The sequence below is a fragment of the Sciurus vulgaris genome (assembly GCF_902686455.1).
Source record: "Sciurus vulgaris genome assembly, chromosome: 6".
NCBI lineage: Eukaryota > Metazoa > Chordata > Mammalia > Rodentia > Sciuridae > Sciurus > Sciurus vulgaris.
Genome location: NC_136466.1, coordinates 40,752,253 through 40,775,996, shown reverse-complemented (window position 1 = coordinate 40,775,996; position 23,744 = coordinate 40,752,253). Strand labels below are relative to the sequence as shown.

Genomic DNA, 23,744 nt, shown 5'->3' with positions numbered 1-23,744 from the left:
CTCCTATCATATAATGCTTACTTATTTGTTTTTCTCATTCTTATCCATGACATGGATTTGAAAAACCTGGTACCTTTGAGCCTCTGAACCAGGCTGAAAGGCCACAAAGCTTTGAGGAAAGAGACCTAAGAATACACAGAAAACATGCTCCTTTGAACGATGGCCTCTTGGCACATTCCCAGATGCTTCCCCACATCCTCCATCTTATTCTCAGATGCAGCCTGACAGGAAAGAAATTTCTACCTTTTTTTCACTAAAATTCAATTCTGGGGTAGAAATAAAGTTTAAATTGTCATTCCTTAAAGTGACAGTGTGACAGGAAACTGAACTGCCCAGGGGGGCTCCAGAAGGTAGAAGGAGCCAGGTTGGCATTAGAGGGCTCAGCCAGGTGATTGGTTTTGATTGTTGACCATATGGACTCCAAGAAGGGAGGAACAGGATCTGATTTCAACTTGTAAAGGATTCTTCTGAGAGTTAACGGTGGGTGCGAGAGGATTTCAGTCAGATCCTAAAGCCTCTTGCAGTTATGGAAGGAGGAAAAATCTAATAATAATAATAAAATTAGTAACTTTAATTGTGCAATTGGTAAGTGCCAGACAGTATTCTATGCAACTCAAAAGCATCCTATTAACTTGTTTAATCCCCACAACAATCCCATGAAGTAGATATTATTTTCCTACTTTATCACTAGGGAAAAAAAAGACATACAGAGGGTAAGATATTTGGCCAAAAACTTACCATCAAACACAGGTTTGCCTGACTTCAGAACACACATACTGACCCATTCATCAACCATTAAAACTAGGATCAGAGAAAAGGAAGTCAAAATGTGCATCAGAGATCTATTCATTCACATTGAATATACTGAGTGCCTCCTGGGTGTCAGGCTGTGTGTGTAATCTCAAAGACAAGAAGGCTTAGACTCTGTCCTCGAAGAAGAGTTCCCAAGTTACTGTGATTATAGTTTAACCCTCAATGTAAATGAATCCAGGCTGCACAGGCTACGCCAATCCCAGTTCTTTGGTATTGATTCTGTGGACAGACTCCTCTCCTTCTGGACTGTCTAAATCAAACTCCTTATTCAGGACCCAAGGTAGAACCAGGAGGTGATTCAGAGGATAAAACCCTGCAGGGTGACAGACTTCCTTAGGTGCTTGGCCATCTGTCCTGACCTACCTCAAGCCTAATCTGACTGTTTTTGGTCTCTGGGTCTGGGCCACTGGGGAAACAAGCCCTCTAGTAAGATCTGTTCTCACTCCAGACACCTTCCTCCATCAACCCAGCTCAGATGGCAGGCAGGCATTGTTTCCCTGTGGTAGAACTCTAGCACAGCAGCCACTATTATCTTCTGAACCCAAGAAACAGCCTTTTGAGGTCTGATCCTCCTGCTTAATTTTAGCCTGCTATGTGCAGATTTGGGTAGGTAACTGAACTGAACTGCTGGGTGGGGTGGGGGGAGGGAGTCCTGGCATTCTGAAGAAGCAGCAATTTTCATAACAATCTCCCTAAACCCTCGCCTTGTTGATCAGTTTGTTCTCTGAGGCCCATACACAACTGCCTCTTCAGGCAACCTGTTATTAAAGTCTCATTATCCAGGCGAGACAGACCTGGTAGAGAACTGATTACCTTGTCCCTGCTTTCTGCATGACAAATCAGCCCCAACCTTCCCACACACTCACACCCCCGCCCAGTCAGAGAAGGGTGAATCATGTTCTATTCAACATCACTCACCGGCACTTTTCTCTCTTCCTTCATTAGGAGTGCTTCTTATGCTAGGATGGCCTATTGACTAAACTTCAGTCCCTTCCACTGCCAGCCAAGAGCCAAAAATAAAAAGACAGCATGGACTGGAGAAATCAGAAGGAGAATTTGCATGAAATCGAGGGTTTGTGATCATCTTTGCAGATAGGAAAGAAAATGAGGCTTGTTCAGAGAAGTCAATAAGTAACTGAATTATTAACTTCATTCAGACCTGGAGGGAAGCACCTAAGGAGTTGAGGAGTTATATGTGTGACTGAGGAAGGCAGAGGCAAACAGAAAAACTTGCTTATGGCTTTACAGCATTCTCTCACTTTAGTGGGCTTTCTTTTCTACCGGGACCTAAAAAAGGACAAACACATTTTTTCTGGACACCACTATATCCTCATAACCTGGTACACAAAATTCAGAAAATACACAAATGAATCAAAATAGTAGCTATCATTTATTGGGCTATTATTATATATATCACATAGGTTTCTCAATTTTCATAGAAACTGAATAATAAGGTGCCATTGTGCCCATTTCATAGATGGGTAAATTGAGACTCAGATGGGCTTTGTAACATGCCCAAACTCACACAGCCAGTGCATGATGTTGCTGAGATTTGAACCCAGCTATGCACCTTTGCCTTTTTTACTCCCCTAGCTATCTCTGTGAAGCCTCCTGTGATTGACACAGTTGAAGGAATCTGTGACTCTACAGGCAGCATGGGTGGAAGGAAGTGGCTTCCATCCCTGTCAGTAAATAACTTCAATTTTAGCCTTGAAACCAACTAGTTTGTGAGAGGAGTGGCTTCTTGGTAAACATCAGTTAAGCCCATGCCAAGACACTTTTTTCCTAAAAGCTAGTCCCAGATCTCCCCAGTGACAAGAGTGTCCCATGCTGTATGTTCCATTGCCCATGAAAATTGTGGATGATGATTAATGTCTAACTCAGAGAGCATAATAACCTCCCAGGACTCTAGGGCCAACTGTAAGGTCTGAGCCCTTGGGATCAGTAATGTACTACTGGCTTATTGCCAGAACCAACCTTCTCTCTGAGAATATATTTTTGTAGGTTTCCAGGTCAAGGTAACACAAATCTTTTCCCACTCAGCAGAGTAAGGCCAAGTTTTATTTCTTTCCAGCCACATATATTAAAATTAGAAAATGACACCAGCATGGCACCTCACATTAATTGTAAAGCTCTTGTCACTATAGTTTTCATTAAAGTTTTTCTCCCCTTTTGCTTTCTACGATTGTCTATCATTTTCATGTTGATTTTTATAAGAGTTCTTTAGATATTAAGGACATCATCCATTATCTTCCTCATGTTTGCAAATACAGATTTTTTTCCTCCCTTAGTTTTTTGCCTTATAGTTTTTTAATTATATTTTTGATATCTACAAGTTAATTTTCTATGGTCATGTCACAAGGAATGGGTACAAATGAAAGACCCAAGAGACCCAAATGGTGAATCTGGTCATCTTGGGTGATTCAAGTCAATGCACCCACCTTTTCTTTAAATATTTTTATTATCTCAACTCATTTTGCCTCATAAAAAGAAGAAACATGGGCTGCGGATATGGCTCAGTTGGTAGAGTGCTTGCCTCACAAGCAAAAGGCCCTGGGTTCAATCCCCAGCAGTACAACAAAAAGAAAAAACAAGGGCCATAGATCCTGTCCCTTCAGAGCTTGAAAAATTGTTAGAAATGCATAATTTGGCCAAAAGCTCTTCCTGGCCAGCTGGCACAACTGGTTATTGCTCTAGAGGGGTTGACTTTCACCCTGGCAATCCCCTGAGTCTGGGCTCCTTACAATTAGAGTCTCCTAAAAATCATGGTCAAGACCAAGTCCAGAGGTTAAACTCTCAACTATAGAATGGAAATGAAACAGGTAAAGAATAGAATCTGTCTGGAAAACAGGCAATAAACAGAACCGATCATCATTCCAAGCTGTGTTTGTTCTCTGCTGGAGGTCCAGGTAGAGGAGCTAAAGCAAAAGTTGAGATATTTGAAAGTATTCTTTTCCACAACACACAATGCTTAATGGGCCAGCTCTGCCTCCTCCTGATTATTAACCCAGAATACCTAAGTTAGAAGCCAGGGGTAAAGCAGGGCTCAGTGGCAAAATTCATGGTGAGAAGCAAATGAGAAAAAAATATATATACTGAAACCAGTCCCATTTTACCTGATTGAAATTCAGAAGGTTTTCCATGGATACGTTCTATAATTGCTTGCCTCCTTCATGTCAGCCAAAGTTTGTGGGGTGTTCCGAGGTAAGAGAAGAAAAATGAATTTGGGTAAAGCATCTCTCAGTCACAAGTATTATCCTTTTTTTACATTGTTCATGGCAAGTGCAGAGTCCTGAGCCAGCACTTGCCTTCCCAATCCTCTCTCAGAAAGGGTGGGTCCTCTGGTTTTCCCCTGATGGGAACAACCATCAAAGAGTTCACATCCTGACTGTCCCCTACCAGTTTGGGAGTTGGGGTTCATCCAGTGGTTTTGGATTCTGGCTACACTGTTGTCTTCCACTGGGATGATAACCATAAGATTGTTTTACAACAGGAGACAGTACTTCAGTGAATCTTGCCACACAGCAAGTGGCATCGTGTCCCACAAAGCTGGTGCCGCATCTCATATAAGGAAACTGCTTTTCCACATCTCAGAACAGCATCAGGAGCTGTATCTCTGCAGTCATGGCTTAGGGACCCAGTCGTTACTTCAAACCCCATAACCAAATTTCTTCCTGCTAACACTGTATTGAATTAAATGTTCCAAAATTACAGCCTTAAAAGAAATTTAAAAAGAACACTAACAACACAAACCCAACTTCACCTACCAGTTTTTCAGACTCTTGGATTCATAGGGAACAAGTCAAACAGCTGGCTAGGCGCACACACACACACACACACACACACACACACACTCAGGAAAGCTGTAAATTCATGCAAGTCAAGAGTGGATTTTTAGCTCAAGTGACAAGAACTAGTACTTTTATACATCTAGTCAAATAAATATCAATCCTTGAGAGACGCTGTTTTTTTTTTTTTTTTTTCTTTTTGAGATCTAGTTAATCCTGGCCTTTTGTGGGTGGAGTGTTAAAAACCTGAAATGTTAAAAAGAAGTTATTTTTCTTTCTCACAATGGTAACAAAAATTTGGGTGCATGATTAAAGAACTGCACTTAGCCATTTGAATGGTACCATCTACATTGGTATGTTCTAAACCACCCAGGCAAAATTCAGCTTTCTTATATATTCAAGGTCATAAATCTGATACATGGGCATAGCCATAAATAGGGACTATGAAATGTGTTTGGCCTTTAGTCTTAAAACTGTATTTCAGAAACTTCTCAGTCTCAAAAGAGTCCAAGAACGATGTTCTAAAAGCTAGATCTTATCTAAACTACACTCAAAGCATGTGCAACATCCGCCTAAATGAGCCACTGGGGGAGATTTGTGCAGCTTCCTGGTGAATTTCAACAATGTGGACCTTACACTCTCGTTTCTAACAATTCCACCCCAGTTTAGAAGACTTAATAGGTGCAGCTGGCCCCAGGTATGTGAAATGGAGGAAAAAGTGAGCCCACCACACAGGTGGTCATGAGACTTATATGAGCTGCGCCCAGCCAAGTGCCCAGCAAATACCAGGCCCCAAGGAAGCCAGTGCCATCTGTGGACACGCCCACCTCCCCAGGTCACAGCCCTCACTCCCCTTCATGTGGGGCTGTGTAGACTGAGACAAGATGCTTAAGAGTCTACCGAAGGAACCATGTAATTTCTGAAGCTGATAGTGCTTCAGAACAAACATTAGCCCTGGTGTTTAATTTTAGATGTTTAATTAATTACAGCAAGATAAAAATGATACCTCAGCCAGGAGTCCCAATAAATAGATTGAATGGAAAAGGAAGAGATTGCCATTTATTACACTCTTTCCAAGTTTTTTTTTAGAAATCTGAAGATCTCATTATTTCAGAACATAGATCCCACCAACAAGCCTCATCCCCACACCAGGGGGACCACTAAAGTCTGGTCAAGGACAGCATTCATTAAAGTGTAAGCCCATGAGGAATGCATGAAAGGACTGTCTATTTTCTTGTAGGGTTGAAGAAAGTTTTAAAACCTTATTTTGGTCCATATTTGGCTTATCTGAAGTGATCTCGGTGGTGCTGAAATATGACCACAAATTCATCGAGAACATCGGCTACGTTCTCTATGGCGTTTATAACGTCACCATGGTGGTAGTGCTGCTCAACATGCTAATAGCCATGATCAACAACTCCTATCAGGAAATCGAGGTAAGACCAGCTCATCGAAAATGATCCACCTTCCTTGGGTACTTGACATGGCTGCTTTGAGCAACTTGTGCAATGACATCAGAAGCCTGTGTGTTATTAAATGTTAAGTTCAAACAAGAAGCGCCAGACATTCTTTGGGGACTGCTCCAACAAGTGCTTCCAGTCAGTCTGCCACATAGCATGACTGGCACCACCACATAGAAGGGCCCAGTGAGAGCAGGAAGAACTGGGGTCCTGAATCATGTGTCTTTGACACGTGACCCCTCAGGGCATCATGCAAGTGGCCCAGGGCACATCAGAATGACTGTCTTTCAGCCCACTCCCCATCTGCCTCTCACGTTATTTATTAGGTTCCTACTCTATGCCAAACCTGTGCTATGCACTGGTGACACAAAAATGACTAAGACACAGACCCTGCCTCCAGGGGCTCATGGTCCACTGAGAAAAACAGGCATGGTCATCAATAAGTTTTAATGTTCTGGGATCAGTGCAACCAGGAACAGAAAGTGCAAAGCAAAGAGAGATGAACTGTGGGGGAAGGAAGTTTCTAGAGGTGATACTTGATGGCTATTTAAATATGGAAAAAATATTCCAGGCAGATAAAGGAATCAAGGGGCAAAAGTATCAGGGGGTAAATTGTCCAAAATCTAAAATGCACAAACTGTAAACTTTTGATTGTTTAAAGCATCAAGAAATTTAAAACAACCTAAATGAGCAACAGAAATCCCATTAAATAGATTTTATTTCTGAACAATAGCACACTTGTGCATCTTTATAAAGAAACCATAAAGATATTCTTTATATGCTGATGGTGGAAGATCCTCAAGTTATAGTGTTAAGTGAAAAAAAAAAAAACCAAGTTGCAGAATAATATATATAGTGTGCTCTGTCTTGTAGAAGAGAAGAAAAGGGACTGTACACTCAATTGTGATCGTATTAGCATTTGAAAAAGAAACAAACCTCTGAAAGAGGCCATAAGAAAGGACCTGCTGGCAGGTGTCCTCCCTTGTACTTTTTATCTTCTTATGCTTTATTAATCACATCATTGTTTTGTCTATCATAAAGTTAAATAAAACAAGCTAAAACTTAAAATGCACTAACCTATTTACTCAGCTCTTCCAATTCTAGGAATAGATCCATGTGTAAATGTGGATATTCACTAAAGGAAAACTTGAAAATAACCCATCAATATGTTAAAGTAACCCATGACACAGTCACACTCTCAAATACTGTATAGAATATTTTATATATACAGTAAGAAAGTCCTTTCTGTACTGACATGGAAAAAATCCCTCAGATATTATTAAGTGAAAAATTACAAATAGTCTCATACTAATCTCATAGTCACATACTAATACAAATGCAAATATACAGAAAACAAAGGTAGAAAAGGGAACTTCAAGGATGCCACCACATCCTCTAGGGGATGGAGAGGGGAGATTGGGGCTCTCACTTTTGCTTAAATTATAAGAAATGATTATTTGTAATTTCTCTTCTCAAAAAAAGTAATAAAGACCTCTGGTCTTTATTTACTAGGGTTTTCATTTTAAAAAATCCCACAGAGTGTGTAGCCTAAACATCAGGAATTCATTTCCTCATAGTTCTGGAGACTAGAAGTTCAAGGTGTCCAGGCATGGTTTCCATGATGCCTCTTTGGCTCTGGCTTGCAGACAGCCACCTTCCTGCTGTGTCTTTGCGTGACCTTTCCACCAATCTGTTGAATTAGGGTCCCACCCTTGTGACTTCATTTAACCTTAACTGCATCTTTAAAGGTTCCATGTCTAAATACAGTCACCTTCTAAGGTATTGGGGCTTCAACATAGGAGTTTTAAGGGGACACAATTCAGCCCATAATGCTCATACAAAAAAGAGTATTCCAAACCTTTGGAACAGTGTGTCTCAGGGGTGAAACGGTGTGACATGTTTGGCACCACCAAAACACAGAATGAGCAATTGAAAGAGGCAAGAGGTGAGAGGAAGAGGTGCCCCAAGTCCCAAAGTCTTAGCTGTCCACCTTGTCACCCCGGGAGAACGCAGCACTGTGCAAATGGACAAACAACATAGATTTTTTAAAAGCATTTCATATATTTGGTCACCTATGCAGATGATGAGCTATTTCTAACCAGTCCTCTGTCCTTCTGGGCCTCAGTTTCTCTGCATTCAAGAGAAAACCAGATGGCTCCTAGAAAATATGTGGGTCTTTGTGACACTCACCCAGGGCAGCTGCCACATCCTAGCGAGCTTGTCATGCTTCACTCCTAATGACTGAGGCATCGGAAAGCCCATAATTGGCTGAGAGATGCCCCCTAACTTAGGGCAGTCATGGGCCAGCTCACAACTGTGCTGTCAAGGTTCCCTTGCCTGGAATGGTGCCTGAGATGGAGAGAACACACTGCAGCCCCTCTGGGCTGTGAACTTCTCCTCTGAACTTCTCACACACCCACCTGCCTCACTGAACCATGAAAAATGCCAGGGATTCTTGGCCACATTTAATTTTGATGAAGAATATTTGCAAATCCTTCCCTGTGAACACTTTTTTACTCACTCAATAAGTCTTAGGCAGTTTTTATGAGAAACTCTCCTGCAGCTGTGCCTGCCACCTGACCCTTTCCAGCTGGGCCGGAAAGGCCTTCTCCACCTGGGGCCAGCCCTGCCCAGCCTGGGGTTCCCTCCCTCCTGCACCTCCCCTGCATGATAAACCTATCCAGCCTGGCCAGTGTCTTCAGTGTCTTCACTCTCTTCTTTTCTACCTAATCCTTCCTGTCAGCATTTAAATACGTCCCTTGATCTTTAAAAAAACAAAAAAAAAGAAGAACTAAAAAAATCCTCCCTGGATTTCACTTTCAGCTCTCAGCCGCTTTTTCCTTGCTCTTTATTGCCGACCTTCTCCAGAGTTGTTTATGCTTCCCTCTGCCTTTCCCACTTGTGAACTCCTACTCATTCTCTATCCCACACATCCCCACTTGACCAGGATGAGAACTGCTGAGCTCTGACAACAGCCATGGGGCAGCCTTCCCAGCCCCAGGCCAGGTCAGGGCCAGCATGAGATCCTCCCATGGCCCCAGCACACCTCTCAGTCAAAGACTGGCTGATGAGCACTTTAACAGACTTCCATCATGAGCCAGACTAGGTGTTCCATCAGGGCAAGTTCTTCCCCAGCACTGGCCAGGCACAGAGTAGGTACTCGATAAATGTTTGCTCACAAGGCCTGTTCTGGGGTATGGAAATAAAAATAATATTATAATATTATATTATAATTATAAAATATTATTTATAATATTATAAAATATTATAAATAATATAATATTTATAATATTAAAAATAATATTATAAAAATATTACATGAGGGCTTACTCAGGGCTGGCACTGTTAAATTTTTTTTATGCATTAATTTCCTTAATTCTCACAACCACCTATAAGGTAGGTACTATTATTCCCATGTTGCAAATGAGGTAACTGAGGCCCAGAATGACCCAGTCAGCTGCCATGTTTTCACAGCTAGTAAGGTGCAGAGCCAGGATTTGAACCCAAGCAGACTCCACAACCCGTGCTCTTACCACTATACCACCCATCCTCTCAGCGAAGATGTTCCTGTGAACTGTGAGACCAGAAGTGACCCAGCCCTCACAAAACTTCCAGTCTAACAGACCCACACAGGATGTCCCTAAGTAGACCAGGCCAGGTGTTGATCCTCCACAAAAGCAAATAAAGAGGTTGAACCTGCTGGTTATGACCTTATACTCTCATGGTGCATCCCAGCAGCCTCCTGTGGTCCCTTGCTGACCTCACAGCCCTTTGGTGTGTAGCCATTGCCTGTGGAACTGAGCACATGCTCTATGCCCACCTCAGTTCCCATGTGAGGGAACTATGATGTCTTCATTTTCTGGATAAGCAAAGTCACACAGCTAATAAGGGGTTTTGAAACAAGAGCTGTTCTGATTCTGAACCCTATTCTCAAATGAGTGAGATCATGAACAATTAAAAATTAAAATTTAAATTAAAAAAAAAAAAAAAAAAAAAAAAACCTCAAATCCTATCCTCTTTCCTGGCTTCAAACTGCCCTCCTAGGACAGAGGTTTCAGGAGCCTGTCTATAGAAAAAAAAACACACCGCCACCCTTGTGGAGGGTGGGGGCGGCGGGCACTGAGAATTCTGGGATTGACATTAAGAGAAAACAGATCCTCATTTTTAATCTACCCCCCCACCTCCCAGAAGAGAACGCAGCTGGACTACCTCCTACAAACCATAGTCAGGCTTTGTTCCCCGTGAGCGACATGTGCTAGATCTCACCCCAGCACTCCTCTGACCAATAAGACATACGCTTTTTAATAAATACCCTGTGTTGTCCAACTAACTACACATGCCTAAAGAGCACTTGCAATGAGGCTAATCCAGACAGAGATGTGCTCTTAGTATAAAATTCATGCCAGATTTCAAAACTTTAGTATGCAGAGAAAATGGAATATTTTTTCCTGGTGGTGCAGGGGACTGCACCCAGGCCTTGTGCATCATAAGCATACATTCTACCACTAAGCAATAACTTTTGTAATGATTACTTATTGAAACCACAATATTTTAAATCTGTTAGATCAAATAAAGTATATCAGTGAAACTAATTTTACCTGTTCCATTTTGCTTTTTATAATGTGGCTTGCAGAAAATTTAAATTTATTGGCTCACTTTCATGACTCACAATGCATTTCTATTGGACAGCACTTCTCTAAATGATCAATAAATACCTTGATACTGTGGTAGTTGGTGAATCTGCTAGCAGAGCTGTAAAACTTAAGGGATATCAAGATGAAGTGGCAGGGAGAAAAGTTCTTTGGTAAGCTGCAAGGGGGGCACACTGGGGAAAACACTCCATAGGGGAGGGTGACATGCACTGACCGCAGCTCTTCCACCACGAAGAATTCCAAGGAGGTAGGTGGAGCTTTAAGAGTGACGCATGCCTATGGTCTTGGCAAGAACAAGCCCCATCTTTATGCCATCTGTAGAAAGGGTGAATATCCGCAAGCGCTCCTGAGTCCTATTTAGAAGTCTGCTCTCAGAATCTGCAGACTGTATCTCTACCCGTCACACTGAGCTCAGTTGTTAAGCCGTGCCCTTTGATGGCATATCATTGATTCCCTTGTTCCACAGGAGGATGCAGACGTGGAATGGAAATTTGCCCGAGCAAAACTCTGGCTGTCTTACTTTGATGAAGGAAGAACTCTACCTGCTCCTTTTAATCTAGTGCCAAGCCCTAAATCATTTTATTATCTCATAATGAGAATCAAGATGTGCCTCATAAAACTCTGCAAATCTAAGGCCAAAAGCTGTGAAAATGACCTTGAAATGGGCATGCTGAATTCCAAATTCAGGGTAGGTAGCATCTGGTTTATGGGGCTAGAAAAGACAACAGGAGCGGGGAGGGAGTTGTGTGTGTTCAATTTGGATGGTGGCCCCTTACACAAGGGAAGCCTGGAGCTGTGAGGGGCTGGTGTCTTTTAGAATCTACTGGATACATCCCCAAAGGCCCAACCCAGCAGAAGCCACCTGTGGTACTGTCCCTTCTTCCATTAATTCCCTGGAGAGTGCTCTGCTGGGGACATAACACACTGCCTGCTGCCTAAAGCCTTGCTGATCCATGACCCCAGTGACAACTCTTCAGTGGACTTGGAAGTGGAATAGCTTTTCCAAGAAAGTATCTGAAGAATGGTCTCTGAGCAATTTTCCCTGGCCACTCTCCCCTCCTATAGATTCTTATTGACCGTTAGCAGAAGCTCTGAGGAGTCCTAGAGGAAAGACACCTGCATAACTTTAACTCAGAGCTTCCCATACCAGGTTAACCAATCAACATTCTGTAACCTTGTGAACATCCCACAGAACTAAGTTTCCCAGGAATAGAGTCCTGGGAAGCTAAGCAACAGGGGTAAATCAGCTTCCTACAGGTTCCTGTAGAGCCACCCCACATGTGGATATTGTTTATTCAAATCCTGCCATACATGTATGTATGTTGTTTTTTTTTTTTTTTTTTTTCCAGAAGACTCGCTACCAGGCTGGCATGAGGAATTCTGAAAACCTGACAGCAAATAACACTTTCAGCAAGCCCACCAGATACCAGGTAACCACCCTTTTCCCAAGCACAAGCAGAAGCAGACACCACAAAGACGCGGATTTAGTCACATGGCTATGCCATCTCCCCAGAGCACAGCTCCCTTCCTTCCCTCACTGATCAAATATTTATTGAGTGCCTGCTACATGCCAGGCACGTGCTACTTACTGAGGATACAGACATGGTTCCTACCTTATGGCACCTCCAGGCTGGTTAGTGACAGGGAGAGACAATGAACAAGTAAACACACAGATAAATGTGACTTCAAATGGATTAAAAAGCCTAGAAGAAAAGCCTAGGGTTCAAAATAAAGAAGAAAAGGGAGGTCCTGATTGAGAGAGCATCTTCAAGGAGAGAACAGTTGGCCAAGACCTCATGGATAAGAGGCGGGCAGCCATGGGGGCTTCCACACACAGGCAGAGCAAGAGAGGGTCCTGAGCAGGTCCTGAGCAGCTGGAGGAGAGAGTAGAGGGAGAAGAGGGCAGAGGGAAGGCAGAGTCTGACCACTGTGAATGTGAAGTGTATTATAGTTCTCTAAAAAGGTCAGAGTGGTGGAAGGGTAACTTTGCAGGGGAGAGGCAATGATAAAATCATATTTATGCTTCAATGAGAAGAGACAAGAGATCAGTGAAGAGGATGTGACAGTCATTTGGGCATAAGGGGTTTAGCAGGCAGTGGAGAAAAGCAGACCAGTTCAGTGTACCTTCTGGACAACCAGCCAAGGAAACCTGATGCTGGGGGTGGACACGGGGGAGGAAGAAGCAGCACCCAGCCTGATTCCCAGGTATGTTTCTTAAGCAACCAGTTAGATATCATTGCCTTCAGTGAGCATCTGCCCTTAGACTGCCAGCCTGCCCAGTCTGTTGTTAGGAAAATTAGAAAAAAAGACCCTCTGTGTTTGTAATTCTTGAATTGCTTCTAGGAACTAGTGCTAAATCTCTGTATCCATTTGAACCAGCTCATGAGCTAGTGATGAATGCTAACTACAGGTACTGGGTTATAAAAGTTCAGACCATTCTTTTCCTACCTCCCACTTCTCCTCCATCAGCAGTTTCATCCATGCTGATCATTTCTTATCAGATGTGAATTTAAAACTGTCCTGAGCATTCCTTTGGGCTGAGGTGACATGTCCCTGTTGCCACCTTCCCACAGGGAGCAATTACAGACTTAGCATCTTCCAGACACAGGTCTCTAATTGAATCTCTCCATCCATATTTCAGAAGCCAGCTGTGCAGTGAGGAGGATTTAATTGTACAATTAAGAAACGACTCATCCCTCAAAGCACTTATAGCTTTATCAGATGACATGGACTAAAAATTGGCAATGGGCAAATCTTGTATTTTATCGTGCACAAAATTTGGACTGCCCAGTATGATCAGCTTTGAGTTATTTTACAGGACAAATCCTTTGGTCAGTGGAAGGATTTTTATTTCTCAGCTTCTCAGAGAGAAGTATAGATTATCTGTGTCATGAAAAAGATAGAACACCCTAATGGGTTAGGGCCAAATCTCTCCTGATTTTGAGCAGAATCAGCTACTGAGATAAAGGAAGACTGATTAGGTGTGAATGTCCTGTACCCAGAATGAATCCTTTCTGAATGAGTCTGTCTTCAAAATCAGTTTCAGAGCAATCCTGTTTCATCTTCCATCACCACTGGTTGGGCCCCTCCTGCCTTAAATCTCCCAAGAGCTTCCTACTGTGATTACAGAAATTGGTTGGTTTGCAGCCTTGGGCTGTGAATGACCTTGGAAAGCTTTGCTCACCTTGTATTTTGTGAATCCATGTAGAAAAGCCCCCAGGCTACTTATTCAAATAGTTGTCACAGCAAAGAAGGGGGAAAAAACACCACCAGCAAGCATCAGAGGGAAAGGTTTGCTGGGACAGCAGTAGGGCTTGGAGCACCCTGCATTTGCACATGGGCACTCTCCTCCACATTACCAGGTCTTATCTGGCATCCTCCTGAGTCATCTGCTGCTCACTATAGGAGGAAACCTTAAGGCCCTAAATGACTGCTGACAGGAGCTCCGAAACTATCCCAGGTGTAGTCTCACCACATTTCTGGGAGAGAGGTCCTATCTTTCACCCCATTTAACAGATAAGGAAACTGAGGCTCCATGGCTTAGGTCACACAGCTGACTGAACTGTGACTGACTCTTTCATCATACTGCATTGTCCAGGTACTTGCCTATCACCCATCCTTGTAGCACTGCACCAGAGCCTTCTTCAGAACCTGCTTTGCCTGTCTGATGCTCACTGCGTTGAGACATGTCTGAGCCTTCCAAGCTTCCAGTGACACAGAGCAGGAGGAGGCACTTGTGCACTGCGACCATACAAACATCAGGTGAAGCCAAGGCATGTATTTAGACAGGGATCTGATGATGGCTCATCTGTTTCCTTGGACACACTAGAGGGTGTCAAAATTGCATGCTTTCATTCCAAAGCAGCTTCCAGATGTGCAGAGATTAGGAGGAGCCCAGATCACTCCTTCTTGCTTACTCTCCAGGCTGTCCCCAGAAATGCTGCCTCACTGAGAACATGTTCTGTCTGCCTCTCACACTGCTGTGCTTCCAAGAAATCCTATAGCATTCTGAAAACAAAACTCTCACTCTCTCTTTCTCCCCCCCCACTCTCTCTCTCTCACTCTCTTTCTCTCTGTCTCTGTCTCTCTCTCTCTCTCTCTCTCTCTCTCTCTCACACACACACACACACACACACACACACACACACACACACAGAGTCAGCTTGCTTCTGTTAGATCTTCACAAATTGTTACAATGTTTACTTTAAGCTCACCAATCCTCCGACTTTGGGGAGCCCCTCTTCATAAATAAACACATGGCAGACTTCAGAGGTTTTTCTCTGCATTCTATGCTTTTCTTAGACTCCCAGGAGTCTGAGTTGTTGTTTTGCACAAAAACTAGTTTCTTGCTTTTGCAATCTTTTCATTCTGGGCTCTGTGGCAGAAGACCCAACAATGGAACAAAACTCTGATATTGGTGAGATGGCCAAAGTGTGCCTTCTCTCAGAGCTACCTTGTGACCTGTTCCAAGATCCAGTGTGTCAATTTATTGGGATGGGTGTAGAGACCCCATATTTCCACTCTGTGAGAGGTACATTTCTTTATGGACAAAGCAAACAAGCTGCATCTCACATAAACCAGAGAAGCCAGGCACAGCCCATCCTTCAAATAAGTCCCAATCTTTACCATGTAGTCTCTTTCCCAAAACCCAGTGGGAAATCCTCTTTTTAAATTTCTTTTTATTAGTGCATTATAGTTGTACATAATCATTGGGTTCATTTTGACAATCATACACGCTTGGGATTTGATTTACTCCATTTTAGTACCCACCCCTTCCTCTGCCCTCCCCCTATTCTCCTTCCTCTACTCTACTGGTCTTCCTTTCATTTCCTTTTATTTATATTTGATTGTTGCTTTATAAATACTCATAAAGGTGAAATTCAATGTGGTGTATTGCCATGTCCAGCATAGCCAAACTTGTGGTTCCAGCAAGGGATGAAAAGGAATTTGAAAAATAAAGACTCACAAAAGCAGATTTTTAAGATAAAGCTGGAATCAGGTGGAGCTCTGCTCTCTGATGAAGAAGCAGATCTAAAGAGTAATGCCAGCAGTCTTTATTTATATGTCTCATTATCAGGTTAAAGACTATGCAACCATTATTCTTTGTGCTCAGGAAAGTTACAGAAACTAGAACATCTATGTAGCTTTCCCATGGTTGCAAAACACAGTTGCAGAGTCCAATGTTAGGAGCTTTGTGTAGCTCTCAAGAAAGTCCATTGTTTAAAGTTACTATAAAATGGGTAGGCTCAGGAGTAACAAAGCTGGTGAGACATTGCAGTTGTCTAGCATAATAGTTCCTCTATTCCCAGGAACTGTATGCCTGAGATCAAGTTCAGAGCTGATAGGACTCATTCCCAGAGCCTCCTCATGCAGGGCATTATCACAGCAGCTAAGCATCCTGTACTCTTGCAGAGGAACATTCCCAGGCACCAGGCATGCCACATCCATGAGGTCAGGAGAGACCCCCAATCTCAACCACTGCTCTCCCATCCTCTGTCACCACTCTCCACAGTGTATTTATACATGCACACAGTATATCAAAGCCAATAGGATAGACAACTTGCTAATGCTTATTCCCTCTATTCCAGGGTTTGATAAACCCCAGTCTAACAAATGACTTGTCCTGACATCCATTTTGTCCAGTCTCTCCCAAACATTCCTCAATTTCTCTGTACCTTTGTGACAGCATGGCTCCCCTCTGGATTCTTGCTTGATACACACTGGCTGTGTATGTGTTCTCTTCCTCTATGTCCTTAACTATATATGTCCTTATCTATGTCCTTAACTGCCCTGGCTGCACAGAGGGCATTATCGTCCATAGAAAGATGTTCTGTTTTCCCATCCACCAGCAGCAACCAGAGGCCACTGAACCCTCGGAGTCTGGGCTGGGGGAACTGTGTGCCTTCCTCCTTGGAGGTAGGTCTCTGTGGGACAACCATTCTTACTCATTGTGCATCCCATCTGCATCCACTTGAGTCTTCTTTTGCCTGAGTAATATTGCTAAATATACTCCTCTCCAGTGCTTGCTAAAGGCATGGGGGCAGGGACAGGAAAGTTGCCTCCAACAGGGACATATTAACTCAGGGAAAGTTCATCGTCATGAGCTGAAAATACTCTTATGGAAGACAGCAAGGAGACATCTCAAACTTACCACAAATTTTTCCCCACATAGTAAAGGAGGGCAGGCTTTTGATGTCCACCTTCTCTGGAAACAGATATCCTCTATACCATCATATTAAATAGGGTTATTTCCAACCATTGTAAACTTTCTGATGGCAATATCAGCATTTCGCTCTTGCAGAGTTCAAGTTTTCCAACATGCAGGTACCAAAAGAAAAGCTAGATTCCCTTGAAGACATGAATGAAATCTGTAAGGACAGTGAATAATCACATTGCTCCCACTGAAGGTCCCTGTCACCTTGGCAGTAACTTGGGGGTGAAGAGGAATGTCAGAGTCCCTGCACACCCACAGTACCATCAGGATCTGCTTCCACAAAGCATCTATGATCCTAATTCAGGTTGAGGACTTAAAAGCAAACCTTCTCTTTGAAACTCTTTGAACCACAGGTCTGCAGGAACCACACTCCTGTCAATAATGCCATTGCTCAAGAATGGGCATGAGTGTTGATCCCAGTACTATACCAGTGAACCTCTCCCCCAAGGGTAGACACTGGATGAGGCACCACTTTTGAAACCACTTTTGAGTCTTCCTCCTGCATGACAGCTCGTGGTACCAGAAGCAGCCCAAACCCTCTCTGACTAATGGAACCAGTTACTGAGCAAGGCATCTCCTTCCCTAACCCATCTCACACTTAACCTTTTTCTGAAGTCCAGACACAGCCCTGGCTTTGGTTTCCATTTGGGCTGAATCCTAGATCTGCCACTTCCCATGTGTGACCTTAGAGAAATCACCTTGCTGTCTGAGCATCCGGGTCCTTGTGTCCTCACTATAAATGGAGATCAGACTCCCATCTAACTGAGTTTCTGGGAGGACTTAGTGAGATACTTTTGTGAGACAGACTAGTTCAACCCTAGTCTAGAGGAAGCACTCGATATGCCTGTCTGTTTCTTTCCCATCCTTTCTCCCTTCCTACTTGGCATTGAAGGAGACCTATGAGCTGAATCTCATCAATTCAAACCAAAGGGAGCCTGAGGGGCATATTTTGTTATAATAACCCACGGAATTTTTTTTTTAATATAATCAGGTTAGTTGTGTGGTACAGATACAGTACATATTGAGCAGGAAGAACCATGATTGCCACTGTACCCATGAAAGAATTCTACTCAATGCCACTGAACTTCTAGGCTCTGGCTTATCATCATACATAAAAGCCTCTTTTATTGATGGATCTAGAAACTGAGGAACCCTTAATTCTTAAGGTTTGTCCTTAAAGCAACCAACTTTAACTAGATCCCTCTAGATTGTGTTACCCTGAACATTTGCAGTAGAAGAGTATTTCTGAATTTTTTATTTAGTAGGAATGATGGATACTTAGGTATCTGCAGTTTTGGTCTACCCCCACCCCACATGAGAACAATGTTTTTGCTTTTTTTTTTTCCAAATGCAAAGTGAAAAAAAAAGTCTTGCATTGTGGTGCACACCTGTAACATCAGCTTCCAGGGGCAGGGAGGGAAAGGCGGACACGGGAGGATTGCACGTTCAAAGCCAGCCTGAGCAACATAGTGAGACCCTATCTCAAAATTTTAAAAATGAGCTGAGAATGTAGCTAGGTAATAGAGAGCCCTGGATTCAAATTGCTAGTTCAGGAAGGAAAAGAAGAAGTGAAAATAGTATCATCAAGTCCCATGGAAAGGTACATATTCTTATAACTTAGTGTTTTAGTCAGCTTTATTGCTACTGTGACTAAGAGACCTGACCAGAAAAACTGTAGAGGAGGAAAAGTTTATTTGGGGACTCATAGTTTCAATCCATAGATAGGAGGTTTCATTCCTCAGGGCTCAAGGTGAAGCAGGACATCATGGTGGAAGAGTGCGGCAGAGGGAAACAGCTCACATGATCAGGAAGCAGAAAGTCAACTCATCAGATACAAAATATATACCCCAAAGTCTTGCCCCCAATGCCCACCTCCTCTAGCCACAACCAACTGTTAATTAACCACTCAGTTAATCCCTATAAAGGGATTAATTCACTAATTGGTTTAAGACTCTCACAATCCAATCATTGCTCCTCTGAACCTTCGTGCATTGTCTCACACATGAGGTTTTGAGGGACATCTCTCATCCAGACCATAACACTTAGATAACTACTCTATTGACTAGAAGAATGTCCCTAAGAAAGTCTGCATGACAACTTAACCACTAATAGGAGAACACCCAGGCTCTCTGAGAAGGAGTAGCAGAAAGGCAACTTGCTGATAACTGTTCCAATGCCCCAAACTCTGGTGCCAGGAGGACATGAGCCCCATAGCAGAAAAAAAGGCACACCAGCCTGAATGAGTCAACCCAGAGTCACGGCTGAGAGCCTTGGCCAGGTTCAGACACAGTCTTGGAATCACAGTCTGGAAACTTCCTAGGCATGAAGAGAACCAGCAAACGGTGATAAAAATGAGTTGAACCCTCAACTCTTTGCATCTAGTTCACTTCCTTTTTACTTCCAGGAATCTTTTCCAGAGCCCTTGTATTCAGAGAGAACTTTGCAACCTGTATGAGGTCACACCGCAAACCCAAAACAGCATTTGAGCCCCTAGAGTTTCTTCAGTCTAGAAAATGCTGCCTCAGTCCCTTTTGTCCTAAGTGTAGGCAGATGTGTAGGCCACAGTACAGGATGATCAAGGAGCAGGGAAATCCCTCCTTCTTTTCCATGCTCCTCATCTCTCTTAAGAGTCAGAGTCTCAACTTCCAGAATATTTTTAAATTCTGTGATTTCGCAGGAACCCTGGATCAACTAGCTGACAAAACCCAAAGTTCACCTCCTGCAGTCTTTTTTACACTTTGCTCTATTCTCGGTGCCTCTTAAGTGTTTATTCATGCCTCATTTGCTTAGAGAACACAGTGACTACATAATAACTGTAACCTCAGGCCCAAACCCTTCTCCTCCAGCATGACTGGCGATACAGGGTCAGGCCAATGGGATTTAGTGGGAAGTGGTCTCTCAAACTGTAACTGTTGCCATGTCTGGCAGGAGATTTCCAAGGTATGGTGGACTTGTCCTCCAAGCCTGACCCTGACCTCTGCACCAAGCAATCTTCTCTTGTGAATAGCATATCTCTCACTGTCAACCTCCAGGGGACACAGCTCCACCTGGGCTGGACAGATAAAATGTTCCCAACATACCTTCCTTAAATGGAACTGAGGTCCAGAAAAGAGGCCATGACTGGCCAGAGTAGGATCAGGCCCAGGACCCTCAAGCAACACAGATGATTCCTTCTCCCTCTCTTGTGGCTCAGCCTCCTGCCATTGAGAAGTATCCTGTTCTTATATCCCATGGGCAGGCGGGCATTGAAACCTGAGAACTAAAGAGGTTAAAGAGAGACTGGCTAGCTTCCCCCCAACAGGCAGGGCATCCAGAGCAAGGCACCAGGGTCAGGCATGTCGCAGGGACTCCAGAGGCACTGTGAGGGAAGGGGGCCTCATGCTACATCATATAGGCCGCCTCTGTGCTAGGCCTGGCATTGAGCTCCTCCTTGCTTCACATTTCAGAAAATCATGAAACGGCTCATAAAAAGATATGTCCTGAAGGCCCAGGTGGACAGAGAAAATGACGAAGTCAATGAAGGTAAGTGATTTTGCATCACCGCGAACGTGGGGGCCTAACGTGGGGGTCTCTGCAGGTCATAAGTGAGATGTGGGTCTCACAGGGCAAAAATCACGGTGTAGTTGGGGTGCTATGTTCCTTTATGGAGGCTTGGGGGAATCCATTCCCTCACTGGGTGTGGGCACAGTGCATTTCCATGAGGCAGCAGGACCAAGGTCTCCATTCCTTTGCTGGTACAGCTGGGGCTGCCCTGAGCACAACCCCAGAGGCCACCTCCTGCCTTTGCATATAGCCAGCAGCAGAGCCTCTCTCCCCTCATGCTGCCACCTCACCTGCCTGTTGTCTCTCATCACACGTCTCTGACCCACTCTTCTGCCTTCCTCCTCCACCCTTAAGAACTCATGATTAGATTGGTTTCTCCTCGATAATCCAGAATGATCTCCTTATTTTAAGGCCAAATGAAATGCAATCTCAATTCTGTTTTGACCTTAGTTCCTGGGCACCATGTAATGCAGCACTTTCAGGTGAACACCAGAGGCTAGGATGTGGACATCATGGAGGTGGGAGACATTATTGTTCCTTCCACAGTGAGGGCTGCTTTGAGTCAGTCTCAGGTCCCTTGAGTTCAGGACACCCCAAAGTTCCAGTGCCTCACCTCATTCTGTGGGTTTACATACAGAGGGCGCAACCTGTAATACCATTTTCAGAGGCTGCCACTGGGCCAATTCCAGCCAGCCCTGTCCTGTCTCAGCTTCAGGCTCTCAGCCTCTGACAACCAGCGGTTTCTCTAAGTATCCCCCAACTTTGTACTGGTCGTTAAAACTGCAGTACCCAAACTCCAGCTGGACTTAATGAAGTGGCATATCTGGAATGGGGTCGGGAGGTCTGCATTTTGGATAATGCAGTGATTCTCAGGCACACTGAAGTTTTCGAACTACATTATTTTCACTGTTTGGGTTATTTTCCAGTCTATTTTAAGCAATTACTTTTAAACGAAAAGAAAATTTTCTTATACCAGGTCATTAATCTCCACAAGACACCTAGGTTGTTTACTACCTAAAAACAGCGATGTCCGTGACCAAAGGCACTAGTCTCCCCCTCACTCGGGCCACAGGGGCTACCAAGGCCTGGTCAGTGAGAGGACTTTTGCCCCATTCTGGGCACCCAGCCTGTAGCCTGAAGCTCAACAAGGATGAGCTGGTTCCTGAGCTGACACTGCTTAAGGACTGAGCAGCAGCCCATCTACCCACCCCTACTGTGATATAAAAGTATATCATCCCTACAAGTATAAAACTGCCAGGTGTCATGCCTGCCAGCCTCAAGCAGTGTTTAACTGTGATTGACATGGATGCAATTGATAGAGAAGGTAGGGAAAACCAGGTGTCGTGCCACTTAAATGACACTACAAACATGGGTCTCAGTGAAGCACCTGATGAAAGAAAATATAGGTGCAGGCATTTGTCCAGATGGATCAAGCTATACTTTCATGATCTCTACATTTTATGTATGTAAGACATGCCTGGGAAATAAATTCATATCTACTTTCATATTATTCATATAACATGTCCACAGGCAGTAGATTCCCACTGAGTAAAGTCCAGTATCTATAATATCAGGAAAGAACCTTTCTGCTCTTCTTTGTGGTTAACAAAAAGATTCCCACAGCCCAGAATCATTGGACTTCTAACCACATGGTTAGTTTACTGTGAAAATAAAAAGTGAAGGTCCCTAGTGGGTGGTCCCTTGTTACGGAAGGAGGCAGTGGCAGGCATCAGTAAGGGTTCTCTATCACTGAGGCTATGCTGCCTATGTGGGCAAAGGGGACCTGCTCAGGCAGCCGGCTCACTCCTGAGAGACTGACCAGCCTGTGGCTGCCACTGTGCTGAGCCATTCTCTCAGGTGCCTTGGAGTTTCCCTTCCCTGCAGATCTCAACAGAACAAAACATAAAGCATCATGAAAATGATTCACGTTCCAGTTAATGAAGGTGTTGCTCAGTCTTGAAATGTGCCTTTAATGACCCCAGGAAAAACATTCTCAAGATAGGTGCTAGACACAATTCATAGCCCTGATCTCCACACCTCCTTCTAGTCATGGGGAAGAGACTTTCCAGCAATGGTAGGAGGAGGACTTTCCGTGGATGTGTTCTTCAATAGTGGGAGGCTGGGTAGTTTTTAGGTCAAACAGAGCTGCCATTGCTCCACCTCTATCCCCAGTATCTGGTCCAATGTGTACCTGGGATGAGCCTCTTCCTTCTACTTGCTCACACTCAGTAAAACCTTCTCTGTCCTTGTAGGTGAATTGAAGGAAATCAAGCAGGATATCTCTAGCCTGCGCTATGAGCTTCTTGAAGAGAAGTCCCAAGCTACTGGTGAGCTGGCTGACCTGATCCAACAGCTCAGTGAGAAATTTGGAAAGAACTTAAACAAAGACCACCTGAGGGTGAACAAGGGCAAGGACATTTAGCAGCCCAGTGGGCATCTGTGACTTCTACCAGCATTCCAAGGCCAGGTTGGATACCCTGGCCCCCAGCCCTGGTGGGGAGGGTGCTGGCCCACTCCTCTAGGAAACAAGGGGATCCACTGGCTCCGTCTCGAGCACACCACTGACATCTCCAGCCCAGGGACCTGCCTGGACCCAGAGTTGTGAAATTAGGCTGCTGGGTAAGAAAAGCTACCTGGAAGAGTAGTGCCCCTAACACAGAGGAGGCCTCCGGTCCAGCCTCAGTAAAATACATTCCTGTGGCCACAGCAGGAAACGGCCATCCTGGATGCACACATGTGCCCTCCCACGGCACACAGGACTGCGGCTCTGGCTGTGTCCCGGGAAGTCAAACCTCCTCATCCCACAAGCCCCTTCTTGCTGCCCCCTGCCACCTATCCACACATCCAGCCAGAACCGGGAGGTGACCTGTGATCTATTCTTAAGTGCCAGATGAGAACACAGATAGCCTAATAGCAAAATAGTTTATTTGTTTATAAAAAAATGTTTAAAAATCCTAAGTCAAAAATTGTACTGTAGGTAGCACTGTTTAGAGAACAAAAAAAAAAAAAAATCCAAATGATGTATTTTTACCTTTATTAAGATTATCTTGTATTTACTATTTTTACCTAAAATGGAAAGAAATAAAATTACCTCATAAGAACCTGGGGAATCTTTGTGGATGTGCTGCCAGGCTGTCCTGAACTCTGTCTTGAAGGTGGCCTTAGGAATTCTCACACCAGGGATGACTTGGAAGGAGAAGGGACCAATCCCTGCAAAATCCTGCAGCCAAGATCCCCAAGAAGTTACCGGCTCTGGCCTCTACTGCCAAGCCCC

At 43.9% G+C, this 23,744-nt stretch overlaps 1 protein-coding gene across 1 annotated transcript in view; it reads left to right on the top strand.

Annotated features, from left to right (window-relative positions):
* Positions 1-23,466, top strand: part of TRPC7 (transient receptor potential cation channel subfamily C member 7) — a 167,384-nt gene extending 143,918 nt beyond the window's left edge. Inside the window, exons 8-12 of the mRNA XM_079144701.1 lie at positions 5,842-6,037; positions 11,180-11,401; positions 12,063-12,143; positions 20,374-20,449; positions 22,723-23,466. Coding sequence (XP_079000827.1) covers positions 5,842-6,037; positions 11,180-11,401; positions 12,063-12,143; positions 20,374-20,449; positions 22,723-22,892 — 745 coding nt within the window. The 3' untranslated portion in view covers positions 22,893-23,466. The remainder of the gene's footprint in view (positions 1-5,841; positions 6,038-11,179; positions 11,402-12,062; positions 12,144-20,373; positions 20,450-22,722) is intronic.
* The last annotated feature ends 278 nt before the right edge of the window (positions 23,467-23,744 follow it).